This window comes from Xenopus tropicalis, chromosome 7 (genome assembly GCF_000004195.4).
Source record: "Xenopus tropicalis strain Nigerian chromosome 7, UCB_Xtro_10.0, whole genome shotgun sequence".
Lineage (NCBI taxonomy): Eukaryota > Metazoa > Chordata > Amphibia > Anura > Pipidae > Xenopus > Xenopus tropicalis.
The window spans coordinates 89,819,410-89,843,749 of NC_030683.2; the positions used below are offsets into that span (position 1 = coordinate 89,819,410).

At 38.1% G+C, this 24,340-nt stretch overlaps 1 protein-coding gene across 5 annotated transcripts in view; it reads left to right on the forward strand.

Annotated features, from left to right (window-relative positions):
• The window catches only part of h6pd (hexose-6-phosphate dehydrogenase (glucose 1-dehydrogenase)), a 32,036-nt gene extending 14,384 nt beyond the window's left edge, over positions 1-17,652 (forward strand). For 4 of the 5 annotated variants that reach the window (XM_031904787.1, XM_031904786.1, XM_031904788.1 and 1 more), the window contains 3 exons: positions 177-294; positions 11,647-11,916; positions 13,860-17,652. In XM_031904787.1, the coding sequence (XP_031760647.1) occupies positions 177-294; positions 11,647-11,916; positions 13,860-15,214 (1,743 nt within the window). In that variant the 3' untranslated portion in view covers positions 15,215-17,652. 5 annotated transcript variants of the gene reach the window in all.
• The last annotated feature ends 6,688 nt before the right edge of the window (positions 17,653-24,340 follow it).

Genomic DNA, 24,340 nt, shown 5'->3' on the forward strand with positions numbered 1-24,340 from the left:
TGAATGATGCTCACCATACTACCTGTTTGGGCATGTATGTATGTCACCTCAGGGGACATCACAACCAACAATAGGACAAGCAAAATAGACACTTTCCACATGGATGTATATATATTTAACAATAAGGTGTACATTGTTATATTAACATGATTTTATCTATTGTATTAAACTTTCAGACAGTTGCACAGATTCTGCCTTTTCGACGACAGAACAGAAGGCATCTAGATCCCATATGGAACCGAGACTATGTGGAGCGAGTAGAGATTGTTCTAAAAGAAACTGTTGATGCAAAAGGTAATTAGCAGTTTCATGAGATATTGGTACAGGTAAGGGATCCCTTATCCGGAAACCCATTATCCAAGCTCTGAATTACGAAAAGCCCGTCTCCCATAGACTCCATTTTAATCAAATAATTCAGAATTTTAAAACTGTAGAAAAAAGAATAAAAAAAAAAGGAATGTTAAGTGCAAAATAAAAAAAAGGAAGTCACTCACGATTCAGTAGGTGCAAAAAACTGCCTCCATGCAGGTTTATTGGAGTAATCCGTGAGAAGGATATGGGAGATGGCCTTTCTGTAATTCGAAAATTTCTGGATAACTGGTTTCCGGATAAGGGATCCAATACCTGCACTTTATCCCAGCTAAGATATAATTAATCCTTATTGGAGGCAAAACAATCCTATTGGGTTTAATTAATGTTTAAATTATGTTTTAGCAGACTTTAGGCATGGAGATCCAAACTAGGGAAAGATTGCTTATCACAGAAAACCCCAGGTCGTGAGCATTCTGAGTAACAGGCCCCCTACCTGTAGTATGCTTGTAGGAAAAGTGCTTGCACATCAGTAAGGCCAACATGGCAAACATTATACAAAGCGAGTTATTGTTATATGGCACTTGGTGGGGCGGGGGGAGGCTGTATAGAAACAATATTGCCTTAGCTCTAATTCTCCCTTAGCTAATGTAAACATCAGAGGGAGAAGTAATAATCTCCGCTGCATGCTGGCTAATGCGCGTAGCTTGTCGGGTAAATTAGGGGAGCTGCAAGCTATTGCATGTATTGAAAATTATGATTTAATAGGTATCACTGAGACCTGGTGGGATGATAAATGCGACTGGGCTGCGAATTTAAATGGTTATACACTTTTTAGGAGGGACAGAGAGATTAAAAAGGGTGGAGGGGTTTGTCTTTACGTAAAGTCAGACTTAAAGCCATGTAATAAAGACATTACCAATGAAAATGTCGAATCTCTTTGGGTAGAAATTTCAGTAGGGCTGAAGGTCACAAAGAAAATGATCATTGGTGTATGCTATAAACCACCCCGTATAGATGAGGGGGATGAGGCCCAGCTATTGTTGCAAATGGAGGAGGCTTCAAAACTGGGTCAAGTTGTTGTTATGGGGGACTTTAATTATCCGGACATTGACTGGAGTAATGGGGTGGCTAAGTCAGAAAAAGCTAGTAGGTTTGTAAATATGCTAAATGACAACTTTTTATTTCAGGCAGTTCAAGAACCCACTAGGAATGACGCTATTTTGGACCTGGTGATTTCTAATAATAATGAACTTATCTCTAACATTTGTGTGGGTGAGCATTTGGGGAACAGTGATCACAACATGGTCTCCTTTGAGATAATGCTGCAGAGACAGCGCTATAAGGGAGTAACTAAAACGCTCAATTTTAGACGTGCAGACTTTGCCAGTATAAGGGCATCTCTGCAATGTGTCAACTGGGAAAGGCTTTTCATGGGGTTAGACACAGAAGGAAAATGGAACATCTTTAAAACATTGCTTTGTAGGTATACACAACAGTATATCCCCCTAGTAAGAGAGGAGAGGCATCGCAAAGCGAAACCTTTATGGCTGAATAAAAGTGTTATTGTCGAGGTTGGTAAGAAAAAACGTGCTTTTAGGGCATTCAAGTTAGCTGGGACAGCGGAAACTTTCATCAGGTACAAGGAAGCAAATAAAGCATGCATAAAAGCTATCAGGCAAGCTAAAATAGAGATGGAAAGGGATATTGCAGCTAGGAGTAAAAAGAATCCAAAATTATTTTTTAATTATGTGAATAGTAAAAAAATGAAGCAAGAAGGGGTGGGAACTTTATTATCACGGGGGGGTACGTTGGTTGATGAAAACGGGGAAAAAGCTGAAATTTTGAACTCTTATTTTTCATCTGTCTATACATCTGAGGAGCCAGATAATGAAGGCTTCCCTTGTAATATGCCCAGTTCTAGTAATTTAGCTACTGACGCATGGGTCACTCGGGAGGAAATTCAAAAGAGACTTGAACATGTAAAGGTAAACAAAGGCCCAGGGCCGGATGGGATTCATCCCAGGGTATTAAATGAGCTGAGCGCTGTGATTGCCAAACCTCTTCACTTAATTTTTCAGGATTCATTGAGGTCTGGCATGGTGCCAAGAGACTGGCGGATTGCTAATGTGGTGCCGTTATTTAAAAAGGGATCCCGTTCTCAGCCTGAAAGCTATAGGCCTGTTAGTCTGACATCAGTAGTAGGAAAACTTTTGGAAGGGGTAATAAGGGATAGGGTACTTGAATACATTGCAGTTCACAATACCATTAGTTTGTGCCAGCATGGTTTTATGCGTAACAGATCTTGCCAGACTAATTTAGTTGCCTTTTATGAGGAGGTGAGTAGGAACCTTGATGCTGGAATGGCAGTTGATGTCATCTACTTGGACTTTGCTAAAGCGTTTGATACAGTACCTCACAGAAGGTTAATGATCAAATTAAGGAATATTGGCCTAGAACATAATATTTGTAATTGGATAGAGAACTGGCTGAAGGATAGAGTACAAAGAGTGGTTGTAAATGGAACATTTTCTAATTGGACCAGTGTGGTTAGTGGAGTACCGCAGGGGTCAGTCCTTGGTCCTTTGCTTTTTAACTTGTTTATTAATGACCTGGAGGTGGGCATAGACAGTACTGTTTCTATTTTTGCTGATGACACTAAATTGTGCAAAACTATAAGTTCCATGCAGGATGCTGCCGCTTTGCAGAGCGATTTGACAAAATTAGATAACTGGGCAGCAAACTGGAAAATGAGGTTCAATGTTGATAAGTGCAAAGTTATGCACTTTGGTAGAAATAATATAAACGCAAACTATCTACTGAATGGTAGTGTGTTGGGGGTATCCTTAATGGAGAAGGATCTAGGGGTTTTTGTTGATAACAAGTTGTCTAATGCCAGGCAGTGTCATTCTGTGGCTACTAAAGCAAATAAAGTGCTGTCTTGTATAAAAAAGGGCATTGACTCAAGGGATGAGAACATAATTTTGCCCCTTTATAGGTCCCTGGTAAGGCCTCACCTTGAGTATGCAGTGCAGTTTTGGGCTCCAGTCCTTAAGAAGGATATTAATGAGCTGGAGAGAGTGCAGAGACGTGCAACTAAACTGGTTAAGGGGATGGAAGATTTAAACTATGAGGTTAGACTGTCGAGGTTGGGGTTGTTTTCTCTGGAAAAGAGGCGCTTGCGAGGGGACATGATTACTCTGTACAAGTACATTAGAGGGGATTATAGGCAGTTGGGGGATGTTCTTTTTTCCCATAAAAACAATCAACGCACCAGAGGTCACCCCTTTAGATTAGAGGAAAGGAGTTTCCATTTGAAGCAGCGTAGGTGGTTTTTCACGGTGAGGGCAGTGAGGTTATGGAATGCCCTTCCTAGTGATGTGGTAATGGCAGATTCTGTTAATGCCTTTAAGAGGGGCCTGGATGAGTTCTTGATCAATCAGAATATCCAAGGCTATTGTGATACTAATATCTACAGTTAGTACTAGTGGTTGTATTTATAGTTTATGTATGTGAGTGTATAGATTGGTAGGTGTGGGTTAGGTGTGCTGGGTTTACTTGGATGGGTTGAACTTGATGGACACAGGTCTTTTTTCAACCCTATGTAACTATGTAAATATCAGCAGATTATACATGCCCACTTGATGCACTGGTGTTTTCTGATTTTTATTAGTACCTTTCATTTAAATAAATGCTGCTCTTCTTCTTACCAGATTTTACAATGGTATGATCTGTTTGTGACTCTATTAAAAACAATTTATGACCTTGTAAGAAGTGCAGTGAAAAATAAATTGCCATGTACAGTAGTCACGTATCTGGGGAGTAAGTCAGAGAAAACTGTAGGAGGGGCAGAAGTGTGATATATATGGCAAGTTGAAAAGTTAAACTTCTAAACTGCATTGCCTGGCTACCTCCAGCACATCATCAAAGGTCTGAGGTACGGAAAGGGTTTGTATATGTTTAAGCCAAGGCTGATGATCTGGGAGTATATGAAAAACCATGAATATACATAGTTTGTTTTATGAGGCATAGCTTCCTTTTTCTTAAGGGACAACTACACTTACAAAACCTTTAGCTGGTCAACAGTTACCATGGACTACATTTATCTGCATATTCTGAAATAAAATCAAAGATAGAGCATGTGGGAGAGTATACATATCATGGCAGAGACAATATGGTTCCCTATAAAGATTTCTCATATGTGAGGCATATATATAGACAAATACAGATGTATCATACAACAGAGTTGGCGCTCATAAGAAACAAACCACCAATTAAAGTGAATTACAATAAAACAATTTATTAGTTATTTACAAAAAAAATCCTCATTTAAAAAGTGCATCAATACATGGTCAAGAGTTAAAAAATAAACCTCAAAGTGCGTTAATTCATAGAATAAGACCTAACAATTCTTATTTGGATGGGAAAATACAATGTACATAATCAGAGTAATTAGTTTAAGAACAGACCCATATAGTAAATCGGAAAACTAATGAGTATAGTAATTACATAAATATATATAAATATATGGGTTAAAAAGAATGAGGAAACCACCTTAGGGGCTTGGTAATTACACTAATACCTAATCCTCAGTTTAAAATATTGTACATGATGCGACTTTAGCATTAATCCGTCGCTGAATACAGCCAATAGTAAAGTGCACACCAATCCCTATAGAAACCTCGCTCCAGAATAAGCGTTTGACTTATATGTCTCTAAGGGTAATAGTTCAGACTTGTAGCCTACAGATTCATATATGGCGTTAGCAGCAAGTATTATTAGGCGCAATCCCCCACACTCTGGAGAATATTGGAAGGAACTACCCTCTGTCCCGGCCGGGAACTTACTATAGGGCACAGCCGATGGCGAATCCCGCTCCTACCTGTGGCGCAGCAGCGTTTCTCTCCTAGCGGTGACATCACCTTCGTGAGTCACAGGTCAGGCTACGGGTCCTCACTGGCTACAAACTCCGACGCGTTTCGCGCACCTGCACTTAGTCATGGAATATTCTATCAAGGGGATCGTTAGTCTCTTATATACCTTCCCACCCTGAATCAAAAACGCCTCCCTGCTGATCAAAAATGGTTAACCCTTAAACCTATAGGTTACACGCAAGGTGTACTCCGGTTTTTAGAACCTAGAAGACTATCTCAAAAAAGTCAATAGAGACCACCTGCATTAATAAGGGGCTGGAATTTCCAACCCTATTGGAATAAATTATCTAGAAATATATCCATATTAAAATGCAGACATAAATCAAATTAAACACAATTTTCCAAAATATTAATAATGCCAATAATTCAGTCCCCTAGGTAGATAGCACCAAGTTGTACTTGCTACCTACATAAACTTATAGTTGTGAGTCTCAGGTATATTTACAAAGTAAGTCTCAGGTATATTTACAAAGTAAGTCTTACACTTTTGTTACACAAAATAATAACGTCTAAAAAATCTAAGAACATTCTCCCTGCAATACTACCATCTAGTGGTTATCTAAGAAACGACTTCACATTCCAATTTTCATTAAAACCTAATGGTTCGAAGGTATTAAGTGAAAACATCCAGAAAGATTCCCTTTGATCTAAAATAGTGAGTCTATTTCCCCCTCTATGGTCCACTTCTACATGTTCTAACGCCCAAGCCCTAAGATGTCTAACGTCTGATGCATGTACATCTTTAAAATGTCTGTAAAGTGGAATTTCAGTAGACCCTAGTCTGATTTTCCGAATGTGTTCATATAATCTAGTACGGAATGATCGTATAGTACGTCCCACATATTTCCTATTGCAGCTACATTCTGCAATATAGACCACATATTGAGACCAACACGAAATATGGCCCTTAATGAGATATTTTTTATCAGAATTATAGTAATTAATACTTGAAATCTTTTTTGGGCAGAAATTGCATTGGGAACAGTTACCACATACATGCCATCCCCTAGGGGTCATACTTTTTGTCCTGTCTTTTGTTCTAATTGAGGGACTAGGGAAATAGTTTAAAATAGACCCACTTTCCAACGTAGAATTTTTTCTGTGTAATTTCAACACGGTGGGTGCTAAGATATCTCTAAGGGTCTTATTTTTCTTATATATTACCGGTAGGTGTTTTGGTAAATTATCCTTTAAAAAAGGATCCTGTAGAAGAATGGACCAATATTTCTCCAGTATAGATAAAATTCCGGACATATTATAGTGATACTGAGCCACTAGTGCCAACTCGCCGTACTCAACGGACGGCTCATTGACAATGGTTTGTATCACATCTACACTATCTATTTTATTAATAAAGAACTTCTTACGTTTTTTCCTCACTACCTTCTCCTGGGATATAGTTCCTAACCCCCTCTCCCTCCATACTTTATTATGAGCCGATTTAGGATACTTATTCCCTTTTAGCATGGGTTGATGTCTATCATGTGAACTCAAATCATCTCTATTCTCCAAAAAGACATCTAAGTTATTTTTAGTCTGAGAATCCACCATTCCATCTGACGCAATGATTCCTATCTGATCCGCTCTGAACATTTTACCTAATCTAGGAAGAAAGACCGAAAAATTGTCACCAGCTACCTTAACGAACTCTCTAATAAAATGTTCTTTGTCATACATTTTCTCTAAAAATCTTTTAAAAAGAAAAATGCTTTGTTCCATAAAATCATAATCATTAGTACAATTTCTACGTATTCTAGTGAATTGACTTTTAGGAATATTTTTAAGCCAAGTGTCTTTGTGATGGCTACTATTAAGTATATATGTATTCCTATCTACTTCTTTAAAGAAAGTTTTAGTGCACAATTTTCCATCTTGGACAAAAATCTCTAGATCTAAAAAGTCAATACTCCCTTCACTAGACTTAAAAGAAAATTTAAGGCCATCCTCATTATCATTCAGGGTCCTAAAGAAATCATCCAAAGAGGCAATTTTTGTATCCCAAATGAGTAGTAGATCGTCTATATAGCGTCGATACATTATAAGGGCTGGTGATCGATTCGAACCCCAAATAAATCTATCTTCCCAATCTCCAAGATATAGATTTGCATAACTAGGCGCAAAACGAGTTCCCATTGCCGTACCCCTTATTTGGAGAAAAAACTCCTTGCCAAATCTAAAATAGTTATGTCGTAGTATAAACAGCATTGACTCTCTCAAAAATTCTCTCTGTTTGCGTTCAGGGAAATTGAATTTCTCCAAAATCCGTATTACCTCCTTTTAAATAGGAAGGGATACAGGGTACCACTGGCTGTAGGAAAAGATCAACAAACAAAGATAGTTTAGATGTTAATGAATCAATGCCAGCAATAATGGGGCGACCCTCCGGACTTAATAACTTTTTATGGATCTTGGGTAAGTGATAGAAGACTGCCAGTTTAGGATATTTTATCCACAGGAAATCGTATTCCTTTTGTTGTATAATATTATTGCAAAAGGCTTTTCTTAGAACAATAAACAATTCTACCTGGAACTCTTTTGTGGGATCTTTCTCAAGTTTCCTATATGTTGACTTATCTCTCAAAAGTCTGAGCTTCACCCAAATATTCTTCTATATTTTGTATAACCACCCCTCCCCCTTTATCTGCAGGTCTGATAATTTCTGTATTATTTTGTATCGATCTCACAGCTTCTCTCTCTAGAGTGGTTAGATTATCTTTCCAAAAAAGATCTTTAGATTCTAACAATTCTCTAGATACCAATTTCTCAAACAAGGAAATATAGGGACCCTTAGTTTCACAAGGATAAAATCTAGAGGTCCCTCGTACATTGGTACCAACTTTAAAGCCTTCAATAGACAGAGATTCACTCAGTAAGCTATGCATATCGATCAAACCACTTAATTCTCCACTTAGTAATTCACTCTGTATCGTCTTTTTCAAGACCAACTCCCCCCCTTGAGGTACTTGTGATTTCCTAGAGTTATTAATATTAAAAAACCTCTTAATAGAAAGCCTTCTAATAAAAAGTCCAAAATCCACAAAGAAGTTAAATCTATCAAATGGGGACCTGGGAGAGAAATTTAAACCCTTATTCAAAAGACTAATCTGGCCCAAGGTAAGGCAGACCCCGGATAAATTATAGATCCCATATCTGTATAGGTCTTCGGGGTTGGTGTTCTTCACAAATTCTTTCAATTCCCGTAATTTGGTCTTTTTTTCGGACCTCTTTCCTCTAGACTTAAGGGTGATTTTTCTTCCCATCTCCTCATTCTCTTTGGATGAGGTCCGAACTTTTGGCGTGTATCCCAAACATCTCTTGGGTTCTCCCTCCTTGGCGTCATTTTCTTCTCCAGAAAAGGGGTAGGTAGAGCATCTGTTGGAGAATGTCGCAATGAACCTATCGATTTCTCTGTAAGGGGAGCAAACCTATTAGTATTATACTTCCACAAAGAGGTTCCCAAACTTTTTTCTTTTCCTTCCCCCCCAATTTTGTCAAAGTTCACAATATCCTTTCTATCTCTCAATTGTGTAATATTCCTGGCTTTAGAATTGGGAGGTCGGTTGGTTTTAAACTTACTCCACTTGGTCTCCTTCCCCATTCTAGAGAACCTATGGTTACTTGTCATATGTCTCTCATCTCCTTTGCTATGTTTTGCTCTAGACTGATGCCAATCGTATATATTACCCTTCGTGTAATCGCCTCTATCTCTCTCAAATTTCCTAAATTTTCTGTCTGCTATTTCTTTATCTATAGTATTAAGGTTGGTATCCAATTCTCTCACTGAATCCTGATATATATGTAGCTTTTCCATTTCTATCATTTTATCTTTCTGCTGTTGGATATCCTCCTCTATTTGTCTCAGTTTATTCTGTTTTTCTTTTATTATCAGCTCCATCAATTGGATCGAGCTTTGATTCAGAATTTCATCCCATCTGCTCTTGAAATCTATTGAACCATCCTCAAACGCTGGTCTTTTATTTATTCTTAATCCTCTTGGTATTATTTTATGTTTAATATATTTCTCTAAACTTGTAATTTCCCACCAACATTTAATTTCTTTTTCTAAAAGCCTTTCATATTTGAACCAACAATTTTCAAAATCAAACCTTTCACCTTCCACCGCAGTGTTTTCTTGAGTATGATTTTCACAGTCATGTAGCATCTTCAATCTAAAGGACCTCCTATTATTTAGGTCAACCATAGCTGCAGATAAAGTACAGGATTAGATTTCTTAACAAAATGAAGCAAAAAGATAAGTGCTAAACCTTGTCCGCGCTTGGCTAAAAAAATTAAATATTAAATTCGGACAACACTGAGTGAAAAGGTAGTTAATTGATCACATGTGAATCTACATTACTAGGCACTTTAGTGCTACCTTTTCACTCAGTGTTGTCCGAATTTAATATTTAATTTTTTTAGCCAAGCGCGGACAAGGTTTAGCACAAATACAGATGTGCCAGAAATTCAGCTCCCAGATAGCTGTGTTTTATCGTTTTAGCTGGTGTTACAGGGCTCAGAGTTGTAGTTCTGTGGCTCCAAGTGGCAAAAGCAATGTTGCTTTTCCACTCATCCAACTGCACTGCAATTCATTGCCAACTGTAAAGGTTATGCATAAATATAGCCATTACTGTACAAGGTGAGTCTGACGGTAATGGCATTTGAAGTATTTTTCAGCAGTGTATTTAGCTAGCAGTGAAATGCTGAAAATAACTTTCAAGCCACTTCCTTGAAACTGAACTGAAAATGCCTGATACAGCAAGTACAGATGTTTCTCATCCCGAAAATGCACATTAGAGCCTTTTTAATAACCACCTATACTAAGTGTTTCCATTAGGGCTTTGGCCCATGTAGCTTTTTGTCTGCTGGAGGTCAGCTGCAACTAAAGTTTCCCATTGCAGCATCATGATATTAAAAAGAAAAGCACCCTGAGACACGCACATGGAGCAGTAAAAGGCAGACCTCCATCTGTCACCGCTTCGTGTTTGTCAGCAATGGTGCTTTTCATTTGATATTAGAAACTGTGGTAGGTACAGTATATAAGGGTTGTTCTTGTAGACTTTTTAGTAATCAGGCAGAGGGTACTCTCCCCACAGGTTACAAAACACCTGAAAATATCTCTGCATGGCACCTTAGCCAAAGGAAGCATTTTCTCACAAATACGTGGTTAAAATGATTTGGATATGGCAGTTCAGGTAAGGTGCCATGCATTGTTTTCTGATGTTTTGCTGTTGGGAAAGCAACTTTCTGAGGGAAACTAAATACTTCATATATGTTTATCTTTAAAGTTAATAGGCAGCATTGGCAGTTTTGCCTGCTTCTCCACTCCTTGCAGGGGTTGTTCACATTTAAATTAACTTTTAGTAACATGTGAAGAGTGCTATTCTGAGATCATTTGTACTTGATCTTTATTTTCATTTTTGCAGTTTTTGAATTATTCAACTTTGTCAGTAGCTCTTTAGATTTCAGACACTATCTGTTTGCTAGCGTCCAATTTAACTAGGCAACCAGGCAGTAGTTTGCGTGAGGGACTGGAAGGTGAATAGGAGAGCACCTGAATAGAAAGATAAGTAATGATAACAATAAAATTGTAGCCCCATAGAGCAATACATTTTTGGCTGCTGGGGTCAGTGACCCACATCTGAAAGCTGGAAAGAGTCTGAAGAGAAAGGCATATAATTCTTATGAGTCCAATGGAAAAGTGTATAGGAATAGGGTATTGTTTAACATACTAAAAGTTAACAAAACGGTGAACCACCTCTTTAAAATACCACCAGCAGTGCTATTAGCCCAAGCAGAGCAGTGGTAGCAGAATAGAAACAGTCTAATCCTTCAGGAGAGGTGTCAGAGAGACCTTTTATCTTGTTACCCACCAATTATTCTGTTAACAGGCTGCTAGGTGGGAGTTTGACATCTTTCCATCTTGCCATGCAGCAGTAAAGGCTACAGGCACTGGGAAAAGTAAGAAAATGGGTTGCCTCACATCAAATATCAATATTAAATATAAAAGTTGTGGTATTAACTGATGTATATATAAAAACAAATTTGCCCATGATAGTAAAAGGGTTACAGCATGTCTGGATCCATCAACTGCACCACAAACAGCATTCATGTTTACTTTTTTTGGTGTTCTAGTAATTGAATGTCTGTGTAACTGTGCACTCCGTGCATAGTCTGTCAGCACTAGGGACCCTGACACAAAAGCTCTGAAAGAGAGGTGCTGAGCTGGAAACCTGGTATTTGTTTAAAACTGCCAATATCTTATACACCACTTCAAATAGAAGATTATTGTAAATTGCTTGACATGACCTTTAATTAAACCATCAATACTTTTTAAATATTGATGCAATAGTTTGTAATTGTTGAACAAATCTTCATAGTTTTAAATGAAATCTCTTCATCCTAGCACGCACAAGCTTTTACGAGGAATACGGTGTCATCCGAGATGTCATCCAGAATCACCTAACCGAAATCTTGACATCTTTATCTATGGAGCTACCCCTCAATTACAGCAAGTCATATGATGTCCTAAAAGCAAAACTTGAGGTAATGAATTCTCTTCTAAGCCTTGATCATCGCAGCGCTGTCGTTGGGCAGTATCAGAACTATCTTACACAGGTCAGAGAGGAGCTGGAAAAAAAATCAGATTTCTTCACAAACACACAAACCTTTGCAGGTAAGTCATCAACAGGGATATTATATTCTAAATCTCTAAATTTCAATTTCTATAGAACCTGGGCTCCAAATCCATTTTGTTGCTTGGAGTGATAGGTTTCTCAGAGAGAGAAGGGCAACAATATAGCCAGCAGTTCCAGCAGGCGCTGGAGGGCTAGGATTGTGTATAGCCAAGAGGGGTCCTGGCTGCCATTTCAATTATATGTTTTCCCAAAATATGCTGAGCTCTAAAAAGATTTTCCTCCAGTCCAAGTTGCACACATCATATTAATATTAGGTTGCCATGGTACATTCCAGTGATATCTATCCTTTACAAGTGTTTTCTTCAAGCTTTGTTTAATAGTTAATTAACCTATCATCTCTGTTCATCCATATTTTACCTGTTATGTAAATAAAGGTCACCCATTGTAATAAATAAGACTATCCTAAAATAAGCAGCATCATTCCAGTTGAGTTGGATTCTGTGAACACAAATGCAAATGGAGCAGAAATACAGTTATTTTTGGGCCTTTGAATTATTATGGGCCTTTTAAGTATGTCAGTTTGATCTCCTTAAAGTCGGCCATACACGCAGAGATATAATCGTATGAAATGTGTGTGTGTGTGCCCGATAATTTTCGTATCATGGCGAACGGTTGTTTAGTCAGTCGGACATGTTAGAGAACTTTGGTCTGATAACAATAAAATCTGCGGATGTATTGTGTATCTGACGATATCCTTGGGTGTCCCCAATGCATTTCCAGGAAGTCACTTTTGGTATCTGCCAACTATTTCATGTTCAGAACATCCTCTGATTTGTTATTTTTAGGGCTTTATACTACAATTTCAGTCTGAATGTTAGTTTTAGATTGTTGCATTTAAATGTCGACTGATATCCGAACATTGGGGGAAGAAGACTAATATGTGAGTGTGTATGGCCACCTTAAGTCACATCTTTCGTTCATGGCTGGTACATGCCAATACACAATTTTAATTTACTGATAAAATAGACATATATAATTGTGTTCTTGCAGGCTTCATCATCTCTCTGTTTCAGTTTCTTTTCTGTACCACGTGTGGTAAGAGTGTATGTATGTTTCTGTGCAGATCAGCCCCATTGCAAAAACAGGGTAGCAATTAGTCTTTTTTTAGGCTCCAACAGATAAAAGTGTATATTTCAATAAATGTAAATGATGTAAGGCAAATTTTCAATCTTTTTGGACAAGTTTCAAGCATAAGTTTCATTCACATACGCCTTCCAGTATTCTTATCAAATCTGTTTGCAGGGGGCAATTTTTTCCACTTTAAAGCCTTATTTCTATAAGGCTTTAAAGTGGAAAAAAATTGCCCCCTGCAAATGAATGGCTCAGATATCTAGTAACCAATGAGTGGTTTGTTTTCAAAGATATGGATATATGGATATGAGTAAAAAACTTCAGACTTAAAGGATAAAGAAAAGGTACAATCACTGGGGGGTGCCAAAACATTAGGACCCCCCCAAGTGATTAAAATCACTTACCTGATACCCCAGGCCAGTGTTTATATTGGCAGAAAACTGCACCAGCCCTGGATACCTGCGAGTGAGCGATCCTCTTCCTTCTTGGCACTGCATGCGCAGTAGAGTGAAAAGCCGAATTTGAACAAGAAAGCTAGCTTTTTCACTCTACTGCACATGCATTGGCCTTGATATAGTGAAGAAAGAACAAGAAAAAAAGAGGATTGCTCGCTCGCAGGTACCCCAGGCCAGTGCAGTCTTCTGCTAACAGGAGCACAGGCCTTGCTAATAAGGTAAGGGATTATAATCACTGGGGGTGCCAACATTTGACACCCCCCAATGATTTTACCTTTCCTTCTCCTTTATATACCATGATTTGTTGGCACTTCAGTGAGTAGGAAATGAATATTTTAAAGAGACATCATAATATGATATATACATATAATAACTAAATGTGCTTCTTTTTTTAGGTGTGTTGGTTCAAATAGATAACACTCGATGGGAAGGTGTTCCATTCATTTTAACATCAGGAAAAGCCCTGGATGAGAGAACGGCATATGTTCGGGTTCTGTTCAAAGACAATTCCTTTTGTCTTCAGAAAGAGGTTAACAGGGAGACAGGGAAAACATCTTGTAAAAGAAAGCAGATTATTTTTCACATTGGGCATGGGGATTTAGGATTCCCCGCTATTTTAGTTAGCCGTGGACTTTTTAAACCAAAGTTTTCTTCAAGTCAATGGCAAGAGGCGACAGAGCTTACATCCCTCCATTTGTTTGGGCAGCCTCTGACTGATTATTATGTGTACCGTCCTGTTCAAGAGATGGATGCATACTCCTTATTGATTTCTAATATATTCTATGGAAAGAAGGAAACTTTTGTAACAACAAAGAATTTATTGTCTTCTTGGAAATTCTGGACTCCACTTCTGGAAATTCTGGATAGAGAGTCACCTAGGGTGTACCTGGGAGGCACAGAAAATGATCAGTTGCTCGACTTTGTGATAGAGAGTGGTGGATTGCAGTTTGCAGCAGTTGAGCCATTGGAAATAATGGGAATGGAGCAAAAGACAAACAGTTTTGCTTCTATTCATTCAACCTTTCTTGGCAATTCAATGGTGTCAAACTGGGCTGAACAACTGATAGAGAAACTGGCACGGGATATACAGCTGGCAGCTGAATCTGCTGTGCAGCATTCAGGAGTCTTTCACCTTGCTCTCTCTGGTGGTTCCACCCCCTTGGCTTTGTTTCAGAGGTTATCTAAGCATCACCATGGTTTCCCATGGAAGCGCACCCACTTATGGCTTGTTGATGAGCGTTGTGTACCTTTCACAGAGCCAGACTCTAATTTTGGAAATATTGAAAAATACCTTTTGCAGCATGTGAGAGTACCTTATATAAATATTCATCCCATGCCCGTGGACAGAAACCAAAGAATATGCTCAGAGGAAGACCTTGGCACGGAGGTGTATGCTAAAGAGATTTCTTCTCATGTTAGCAATTCCAGCTTTGATATGGTGCTCCTGGGCTTGGGCAATGATGGTCACACAGCCTCCATATTTCCAGGGGCACAGGATGGGATTGAAGGACATAAATTTGTGTTGTTTACAGAAAGTCCCGGGAAACCTCACCGGAGGATGAGCTTAAGCCTCTCTCTGATCAACAAAGCTCGTGAGATTGCGGTGCTAGTTCTGGGGAAAGGCAAACATGACATTATTACACTAATAAGCCGTGCGGAAAGGAGCCCTATCAAATGGCCAATCTTTGGCGTTAATCCTACATTTGGAAAACTGGTGTGGTACATAGATTACGATGCTCTGCTGAAGTAAATTGTTTCAAGCTGGTCCACCTAAGTGCCTATTCTGTGCCCTACCAGAAAGATTTGTTATGTGAAAGTAGATGTACTGGCCAAAAACCAATTTGCTCATGATGATTTTTTTTTTTTTAGGTCATTTTTCAGAAAATACAAATAACAAACTATCTATAAGGTGATAAAATAAAAAAAACATTTGACAGCAGGGAAACCCTGATTATGCCAGATAATTCAAAATTCCATTAAATCAGCTTTGCCACAGAACCTTCATTGACGTATATATATCCTGGTGTTCTGATCTGACCACATTCAGAAAGAATACACATAGACCAGCATTTACCTGTATCGTACAAGTTTCTCCATTAAACTGGTTAATATATTTACAAAGAGGATTCTGAACTTTGTTTCACAGTCTATTGACATACAATGTTTAGAGGAGATTCCAAACAAGTGCAGCTGCGTGCATGTTAAAAATACGCATTTGTCCTGAATATGCCTTCCAAAATCACTTGTACAAGAGGAAAACATTCCTGAATTTTAGTACCTCAAGTACCGATTTTTGATGAAATCATGGTGATTCCAAGTGGCTTGTACCTATTAGTGATAGATCTATATTTATATTGTCCTTGCATCTCTATAATGGGCTAATCTCAAATATGGTTTTTCATTCTTCCTTTAGTTACTGCCAATATTTTTACTTTTCAGATTAATAAAACCCATTTCCATGACTACCTACAGTATAAACGCTGCCACTGAAAAACTGACAGATCGTAGGTACTTAAACATTTTCTGAAATAGCCATAACTATAGCTTTTCTGAAATACTGATATGTTTCCACACATTTATGGCCAAAGTTGAGTGTTGGTTTCGCTTCTCTCCACCTGTGTTTTGTAGGCAGAGAGAAGGGTGTCAGCTGTCTACCACAGCATTGTGTATCTGCACTGACAGGCACACCTTCGACCTGAGTGCAGCTACATGGAACAGAGATTAGCCCGAATATGCCTGTTTTTGCATTTTTTGGGCCTATCTCCACTCTGTATATCTGCACTCTGGCCTAAGCTAAATGGAGTTGCTAAAGAGAGTGTTCCACTTCTATATGCATGCCTACAAAACGCAGACAGAGAGAAGCGGAGCCAATGCTTTGGCCTAAAGCTGGCCATACACGCACCGATAATATTGTACGAAACCTCGTTTTGTACGATATTCGGTGCGTTTATGGCAACTCGGCGAGGCGACCGATATCACAGGAGGTTGCTGATATCGGCCAACTCACCGACCGGGCGGGTTAGAAGATTTTGATCGGGCACCATTGAAAGGCGCCCAAGCAAAATCTATGTTCTGAATTGGCAGTAGGAGGTAGAAATCCCATTGTTTCTACCTCCATATCTGACGATTCAGCCCTGAACGTCAGTGGAAAAAAATCGCCACGTGTGTGGCCACCATAAGGGAACAATTCGTGTAGATAAAAAAGGAGCTTGTTTATCTGCAGGATTTGTTGTCTTATTATGTGTGGAATGCTTTCCAGTGCTTAAATATGGTGTAATCAGTAACAAAATTTTTCCACTTTTGTAATGTTAAATGTGGCCATAGCAGGCTTATACAGCACATGGCTGAAATAAAGTGAAGGCTTAATCATCAAATGATATCTGCAGATGAAATGCTTATTGCAATATGCATTCTGTGAAAAGAGACAATGTGCATTCTGTGAAAAGACACATTTTTGTCTCGTATGTAAAGATTTTTAAACAGGGAAAATAGTTGAATAGACTTGATAAAATGTGATAACAAACTGTCTGTTAAACAATAAGGGCAATAACACACTAGGCGACTAGTTGACCGCATTAGATCTTCTCGAGGGCAGGTGACTAATCTTCTGCATATCTACCTGCCGGAAATAATGTGATTGGCCGAGGGGGGAATATACACGTCGCTTGGGCTTTGCGAAGTAGCCTGTAGATGCCTCTTGAGGAAACTTGGTGCCATTCAGATATGCAAACTAGGCAGCTGTATTGGGCTCACGGACAGGAGCCCTGTACTTACTACTTGTTTGATTTAAATTCTTACTACTTGTTTGATTTAAATTCTAAACTGGAAAGATACAGAACGAAAAAAAGTTAAATAATCAAAAACCATAAAGAAGCACAAACAAAGAAACTACAAATATTGTTTATGTCATTGTGGGGTACTAAAACATAATTTCAATTCACCCCTATTATTGGATGACAAACTTTATTGTACTGGCTTCCCCAATACATAGAAAGCATTGGGCAGCCCTGATTTAGATATAATTGTGTACTGTATATTACAGGATTTCATTAGAAGGAGTTTATTGGCTTTCACTGTTTTGACATAACAGAGCAAGCGGGCAAATATAGATATTTTTGATGACTTTGTTGTAAACACTGTAATTTTTCTCCATTTGTCCAATTTAATAAAGAACATTTGTCAAATTACCATATATGATTTTTATTTTTGGAAACTGTTTTAGCAGGATTTTTACTTTGTCTTCTCCTTTGAGATTCAGAACAAAAAAATACACTTGGTGGCGCACTTTTACCAACATCAGGCATGAAGAGAGCAGTAAATGCTGATATTCTACAAAGCATAGTCATGCTGGTAATGTTCTAAACCCAAATGGTCTTATGGTCACTTTTACTCTATACACTTTAAAACCACCATCTGATATATTTAATTAGATCTTAATTTCAGCATATTCCGTTATTTTAGAACATATTTCATTAATTTTAGACATTATCCTTATGTAGTATTAATTCTGTTCAGTGGTCTCCTTTGCATGATATCTTATCTCATCATGCACTTGTTTGGGGAGGCATGCATTGATGTAGTACAGGTATTGGATCTGTTATCTGGAAACTCCTTAACCAGAAAGTTCTGAATTATGGGACGCTATCCACCATATCCATTATAAGCAAAATTTATTAATCCTTATTAGTAGACTTAAGGCATGGCAATCCAAATTATGGAAAGACCCTTATCCAGAAAACCCCAGGTCCCAAGCATCCTGGATAACAGGTCCTATACCTATACACACTGATAAGTCTAGAATTATTAATGTAATGTATGTGTGTAATCCATCTTTATACATCTGCATTGTCAGTAAATTACACTTTATACAGTTAAACCTGGGGAGAGAATTCTGAATACTGTGTTTCTGCAGCAGCTACAAAATCACAGGCTGGAGATGCCTTTGATAATCTCTGTATATTACTAGAAAGATTTCAAGTCTTAAGTTATTTTCAATCCTATTAAACTCGGATTATGCCACTTATAGATCTAGAAGCACTCTGGATTAGTTACATGTTCTCTGCCTCCTATAGTCTTAATGAGATTAAAGTTTGTTAATAATTATTTTGCTAATTATAATTTTGGTAATGTTTAAAATAAGCTGCCAATGCCAACTGCACACCAGGTATAATGATTTATTTAATTACAATGACTACTTGTATTGTTACCTATTATGTATGTATGTATATTTTTATTTATAAAGCGCTACTTATGTACGCAGTGCTGTACAGTAGAATACATTAATACAAACGGGGTTAATAAGAAACATAAATACAAAGTATAACAATAAATCCAAATAAATACAAGATACAGTTACAGTTGCAATAAGTTAAGCGTCAAAGACACAAGAGGATGGAGGTCCCTGCCCCGTAGAGCTTACAATCTATATGGGAGGGTAACTTACAGATACAAATAGGCAAATATAAGTGCTGTAGGTCACAGTGAGTGACACTACAATATAAGTGCCAGTTCCCAGATCAGGTGCTGGGTGAGTGCTCCTATTATCCAGAATGTTTGGGACCTGGGACCTATATAAGGGGTCTGTCTGTAATTTGGGTCACCATACCTTAAGTCTACTAAGAGATCAGTTAAACCTTAAATAAACCCAGTAGGATTGTTTTGCCTCCAATAAGGATTAATTATACCTTGGCAGGACCAAGTACAGCATACTAGAAAAAGAAATTACTTTTAAAAATTATTTTTTTAAGATGGAGCCTATGGGAGATGGCCTTCCCATAATTCGGAGCTTTCTGTATAACAGGCTTCCATATAACAGTTCCCATACCTGTTTTACATTAAGTGAGGGGTTACTGGTAAGCTGTTTAAAAGTTGCTCTATTCTAAACATCTCTGCTGAACTTAATATATGTGCTTAATATAGAAGAATATCTCTTTGTATAGAATATACAGCACCCAACTTCAGCAGCCATTTCGGTACTTTCGGTACTGCCAAGTGTTCCTATGGGGCCATGATGCCAGTGATGTCTGAACATAGTCTTGATAATTTCTTCCAAGGGGACTATGGCAACAGAACAGAGTCAGCTAGACCTTTTATACAAGCTAGGCAAAACCAAGCAATATAAATCAATATGCATTGAAATCTTTGTATACATTGAAATCTTTTTATTTCCATTAGATAAAAACAATTCTTTTAGCATCAGAGCAAAAGAGTTTGAATTCACACCGGGGAGCATTGTACAATCATTTTTTTATTACTTCAACTTAAAATTGTCCATACTTTTATGGACTGATGGTTTGAATGATAGATTTTGATTTGTTTAAAGGGGATTTAAATCCAAAAATAATGTTATGTATAATAAAAGAAAAGGTAATTTTTGCTAACTTTTCAACATACATTCATTACAATTGCAAGTCTAAACAGTTTTTTCTTTCCCTCTAAAACAATGTGCAAATGGAAATAATCTTAACAAATCATTGAAAATAAGTAATGTATACTGCAATGTATACGGGGCCTACCCGACTGATATCTGGCCTAAAATTGGTAAGTTTTAATGCACATGAATATTTTGAAGAGTTTTTAGTGTCAGTATCCATTTACAGGGTATTGTCATAAGAAGTGGAAAGTTTACTCAATGTTGAGCAACCCATTGCAGCTAGTCACATATTTGTCAAGATCAGAGTAAGCAGCCCTTTGACTGAATACTAGTTCTGGAGCAAACTCTGATAATAGAACTCTTAGGGGCACATTCATTAAATCATGAGTTCGAATCCCGAAATGGGTAAAATTCGGATTGGATACTATAATGTCTGATGATCGCAAATATCACGAAAATGCTTACGAAAAAAACGTAATAGTCACGATTATATAGTATTGGCGCTCCGAAAGTCACAAAATTTTCGTACCGAATGATTGTAAACAGCGGGAAAACCTTTCCGACTTTGATCCTTCTGTGCATGATTTTGTAAGCCTCCCATAGGAATCAATGGCAGTTCCAACCTGGCCCAAGGAAAGTCACACTAACGAAGCTTGAATGAATCCGGAACTTTCGTACTTGGTGCGACAATACAATTTTGTCGCAAGGTACGAAATTGTTGCAGAAAATACGCTCGGAGCGGTCAAACATTAATAAATGTCCCCCTTTGTCTTGCTTTTGCGAATATGGTTGTTGTACAGACTACTTTGCTAACACAAAGCTTATGTACACTCCATAATATTGGCACTGTGCAGGGGTCTCATAAGGTTTGACATACACGGGCCGATTTCAGTTGCCGATATCGGTGCTCTTAACTGCCCAGGCATCCCTGATCAACTTCTGGCCTGAAATTGTCCAGATCTTAATCAGCCAGGTTTGATTTTTCCGTCTGATCAGGGACTGTATCAGCTCATTGATGTGGTTCTTGATCCGGCGGCACCTATGCCTGCCATTTTAATTTGAAGGCCCAATGACCAAATTAGCCCGATATTGCCTACCCATAGGTGGGCTTATCAGTAGACGATCCACTCACTTGATGACCTCGCCAAACAAGCGGATCTTACATAATATGGCCACCTTTATCAATCAGTTGCAAGATATCTATTCATATTCACATTGGAAATAATTCGTACTGGGGATAACCAATACATTGTCACACTCTTAATAGCTAGAGGCCCATGTACAGTTACTAATAGCAGTTGGAGTGGTAGCAATTTGATGCCTCTGCACACTTATATCTGGAGGCCCATGTACTTCTATTCTGATGATAGCGACAAGGGCATGCACAGAGTCTTTATAGCTGATGTGCAGTAACTATTGGCAATAGCTAGTGGTACATGTATGGTCAGACGTGCAAGAGCTGGAGCCCCATGTACACTCCAGATGATATACATTAGTTGAAGAACCATGAACAGTAAGACTGCTGATAGCTGAAGATTATGGGCGGTCATTACTGCTGGTAGCTATAGGTGCATGGTAGAACATAGATAAATGCCCATAATAGCTGGAGACTATGCTGGAAACTGGTGCTTGCTAGAACTCTGTGCACATTCAGATTAGCAGTAGCTGGAAGCCATGCACAAAAGATAATGTTAAAGCCAGCAGGTAGGCTTTAGGCATAGTCCGTATTGCTAAGAGCAAGAGTACTAGCTCTGGCAGTAGCTGGAGGCCCATGCATAGGGTTACTGGGATAGATGAAATGAAAGACTAAATCCCAGGTCACTAATTTTGGTTTAGGGGGTGGACCTGTCTGCATGGTATGTAAATTATTATCCCTTGGCTAGCCTTGGGACCAATAAAATATGTTACCCTATAACACATGGTCATTTTTTAAGTGGAGTTCTGCTTGATTCCTCACATTCTGGTCAGGTAAAAAATGTCACTATATTTTTGCTGCTATATAACTAAGATCAATATATATTTTTATTTATATTGTGCAACTTGTATACACAGCGCTGTAAAGTAGAACTATAAGTGAATATAATAAATAGCTCAATACAGTAATAAAATAAATAGAAAACTGTTTTCAGGTGTAAGTGCTAAGTGTTAGAGACAAGAGACTGACCACAGAGATTATTAAAAGGATAAGGCAAACTCTAAATCAGATTTTACCAATTATGTTTTATCCTTGACACTTCAAAAACTCTACATTTGTTTTGCCCTACAGGTCTTACTTTAATTGTTGTTAAAGTAGAGAGGGCCATGAAAAAAAGGAGTTTCTAATGACGGCCCTGGGGAAGACACAAAGTGGCATATTTATCTATGGAAGAAAAGGGTGAAAAGGCAAATCTTCATTCAGTTCCCAGAAAAGAATTCCCGCAGCAAATTCTTTTGTGTAAGATTTTGAAATCATCACTTTGCTATTCAATATGTCTTGTTTCTGCTGCAGGTTCAGTTTGTTTTCTTCTTGCTGGAAAATGATCCTGACAGATCTGCCATCAAAATCCCAGTTCTGGGGCTGTGTATGGGAGCAGCGCTTGGGGCCACATGAGAAAATGTGCTCATGGTAATGCAGAACTCCTTTCTGAGCATATTTAAGAATACATAAGTACGTTGGAGTCCCATTATTAGAAAAAAAGGAAACACTGCCAACCAGCACAGAAAAGCCAACTTGACAGTCCATAATATCACATAATATCACAGGTTATTGCTTTATCAGTGTATATTAAGCATGACAATTTTGTAACAACAAGATATTCCTAATTATGCTGTGTAAAAATCCATGAAAAATCATGCAGATTCCCATCAGACAAACTGGTAAATCAATCTGGCCAATGACTGCATCGTACATATATTTGTAGTTGTAATTAAATGGCATACGTTAAAGGACATGTAAAGCCTACATTTACCTACAATGTATATCAGTTGGGCATGTCTCCCCCACCCAAATGGCATCGTTTGTACTGCATATATCCCCTCCGTTTGCCAGCACCATCACATTTTCCAAAGCAAATAGCGACTTTCACCTGGTGGCCATTTTTCCTATGATACATAATCAGATACATTTAAATCTGCAAACAGCACACAAACACAGACCCTTATTCAGCATACATTTCATCAAGAATACAGGCTCACACAGGCAGGACTGTCTTTGAGTAATGGTAAAGCTGAGCTCAGGAGAAAAAAATTGAAGCAGACAGCTAGAGCTGAGTTTCTATGGGAACCAGCAATGCCATCTCTTCACTGGCTGCTAGACTGGGGGGGCGTGTTTAGTAATCTGAGTTTAGAACAACTGAGCATGCCCACAAACCAACAGCCAAAGCAAATTCCTGAGGGAGGGGGCGGAGGGGTTTCAGGAGGGGACGGAAATCTAAGTGATTAAGGAGATGTTGCAGCCTTACTATTAACCTCAGGAAAACCAGTGTGGCAGGTATTGAAAGATTTCAAAGAGGCTGTTCACTGATTAAATTTTTGTGTGTGGGGTTTACATGTCCTTTAATATTATTAACACTCATTTATATAGCACCAACATATTCATCAGTACTGTACAGTTAATGAATGTATACTGTACTTTAAATATACAGATTACATGCAAAAGCAACTAATTACTGATACAAGAGATAAAGAGGGCCTTGCCCAAAAAAAGCACACATTTGCTGATATACAAAATATATACTTTTTCTTTTACGTTTGCGCTGATAAGTGATGCAAGATTTATAGTCAAACAATTGTTTTTCTTTTGGAAGGAGACACTTCGGCTGTGCAACAAGTTAAGGGTAAGAACATATGTGTAACTCATGCTTATTCCTCATATACATTATATGGGCTGTAAAGGCCTTGGGGCTATTTATCAGGCACCCTAGGGAATAATAATGGTTCCCCAGCACTTGACTGATTGCCCACCATTGGAGCCTAGGTACAGAAATGAACAGATTTCCAGTTTGACTCTGATTTAGCAGTATATCATAGCACAAGCTTTCATGTGTTTTTTATAGAGTGAATCCCTGCACCTGGGTCACCTTGTGTTTCTTTTCATGGCTTAGCTCTACAAGTAATAAATACATATTTTGTTCCTTTACTCCATAGTAAGGAATTTCCTGTGCTTCCAGTCCATTTCCCAAGCCAGACCATAGTCTACAAATGTATGTAATGGACAATCCATACTAGAAGTTCATTTTGAAATGAAATCCTGTATTATCCCAAGCCACTATCTAGCCTTTGTTTTTAGAAAATGTAGAATGAAATAAAAATTTAAAGAATTTTTTTTAATGTTTTTAAGCACAGATACAGTATTACATTGTGAGATTTAAAAAAAGATTATTATTTCAAAAGAAATAATGCAATGGTTAAACATCTTTGGCATGCCCAGCCTGATGTTTTGCTAAACATTTCAGTATTAAGGTAATGTCAGCATTCCTGAGTTGTTGTCTGTCTCTTACCCCATGTCTCAGATTCCATCCATCC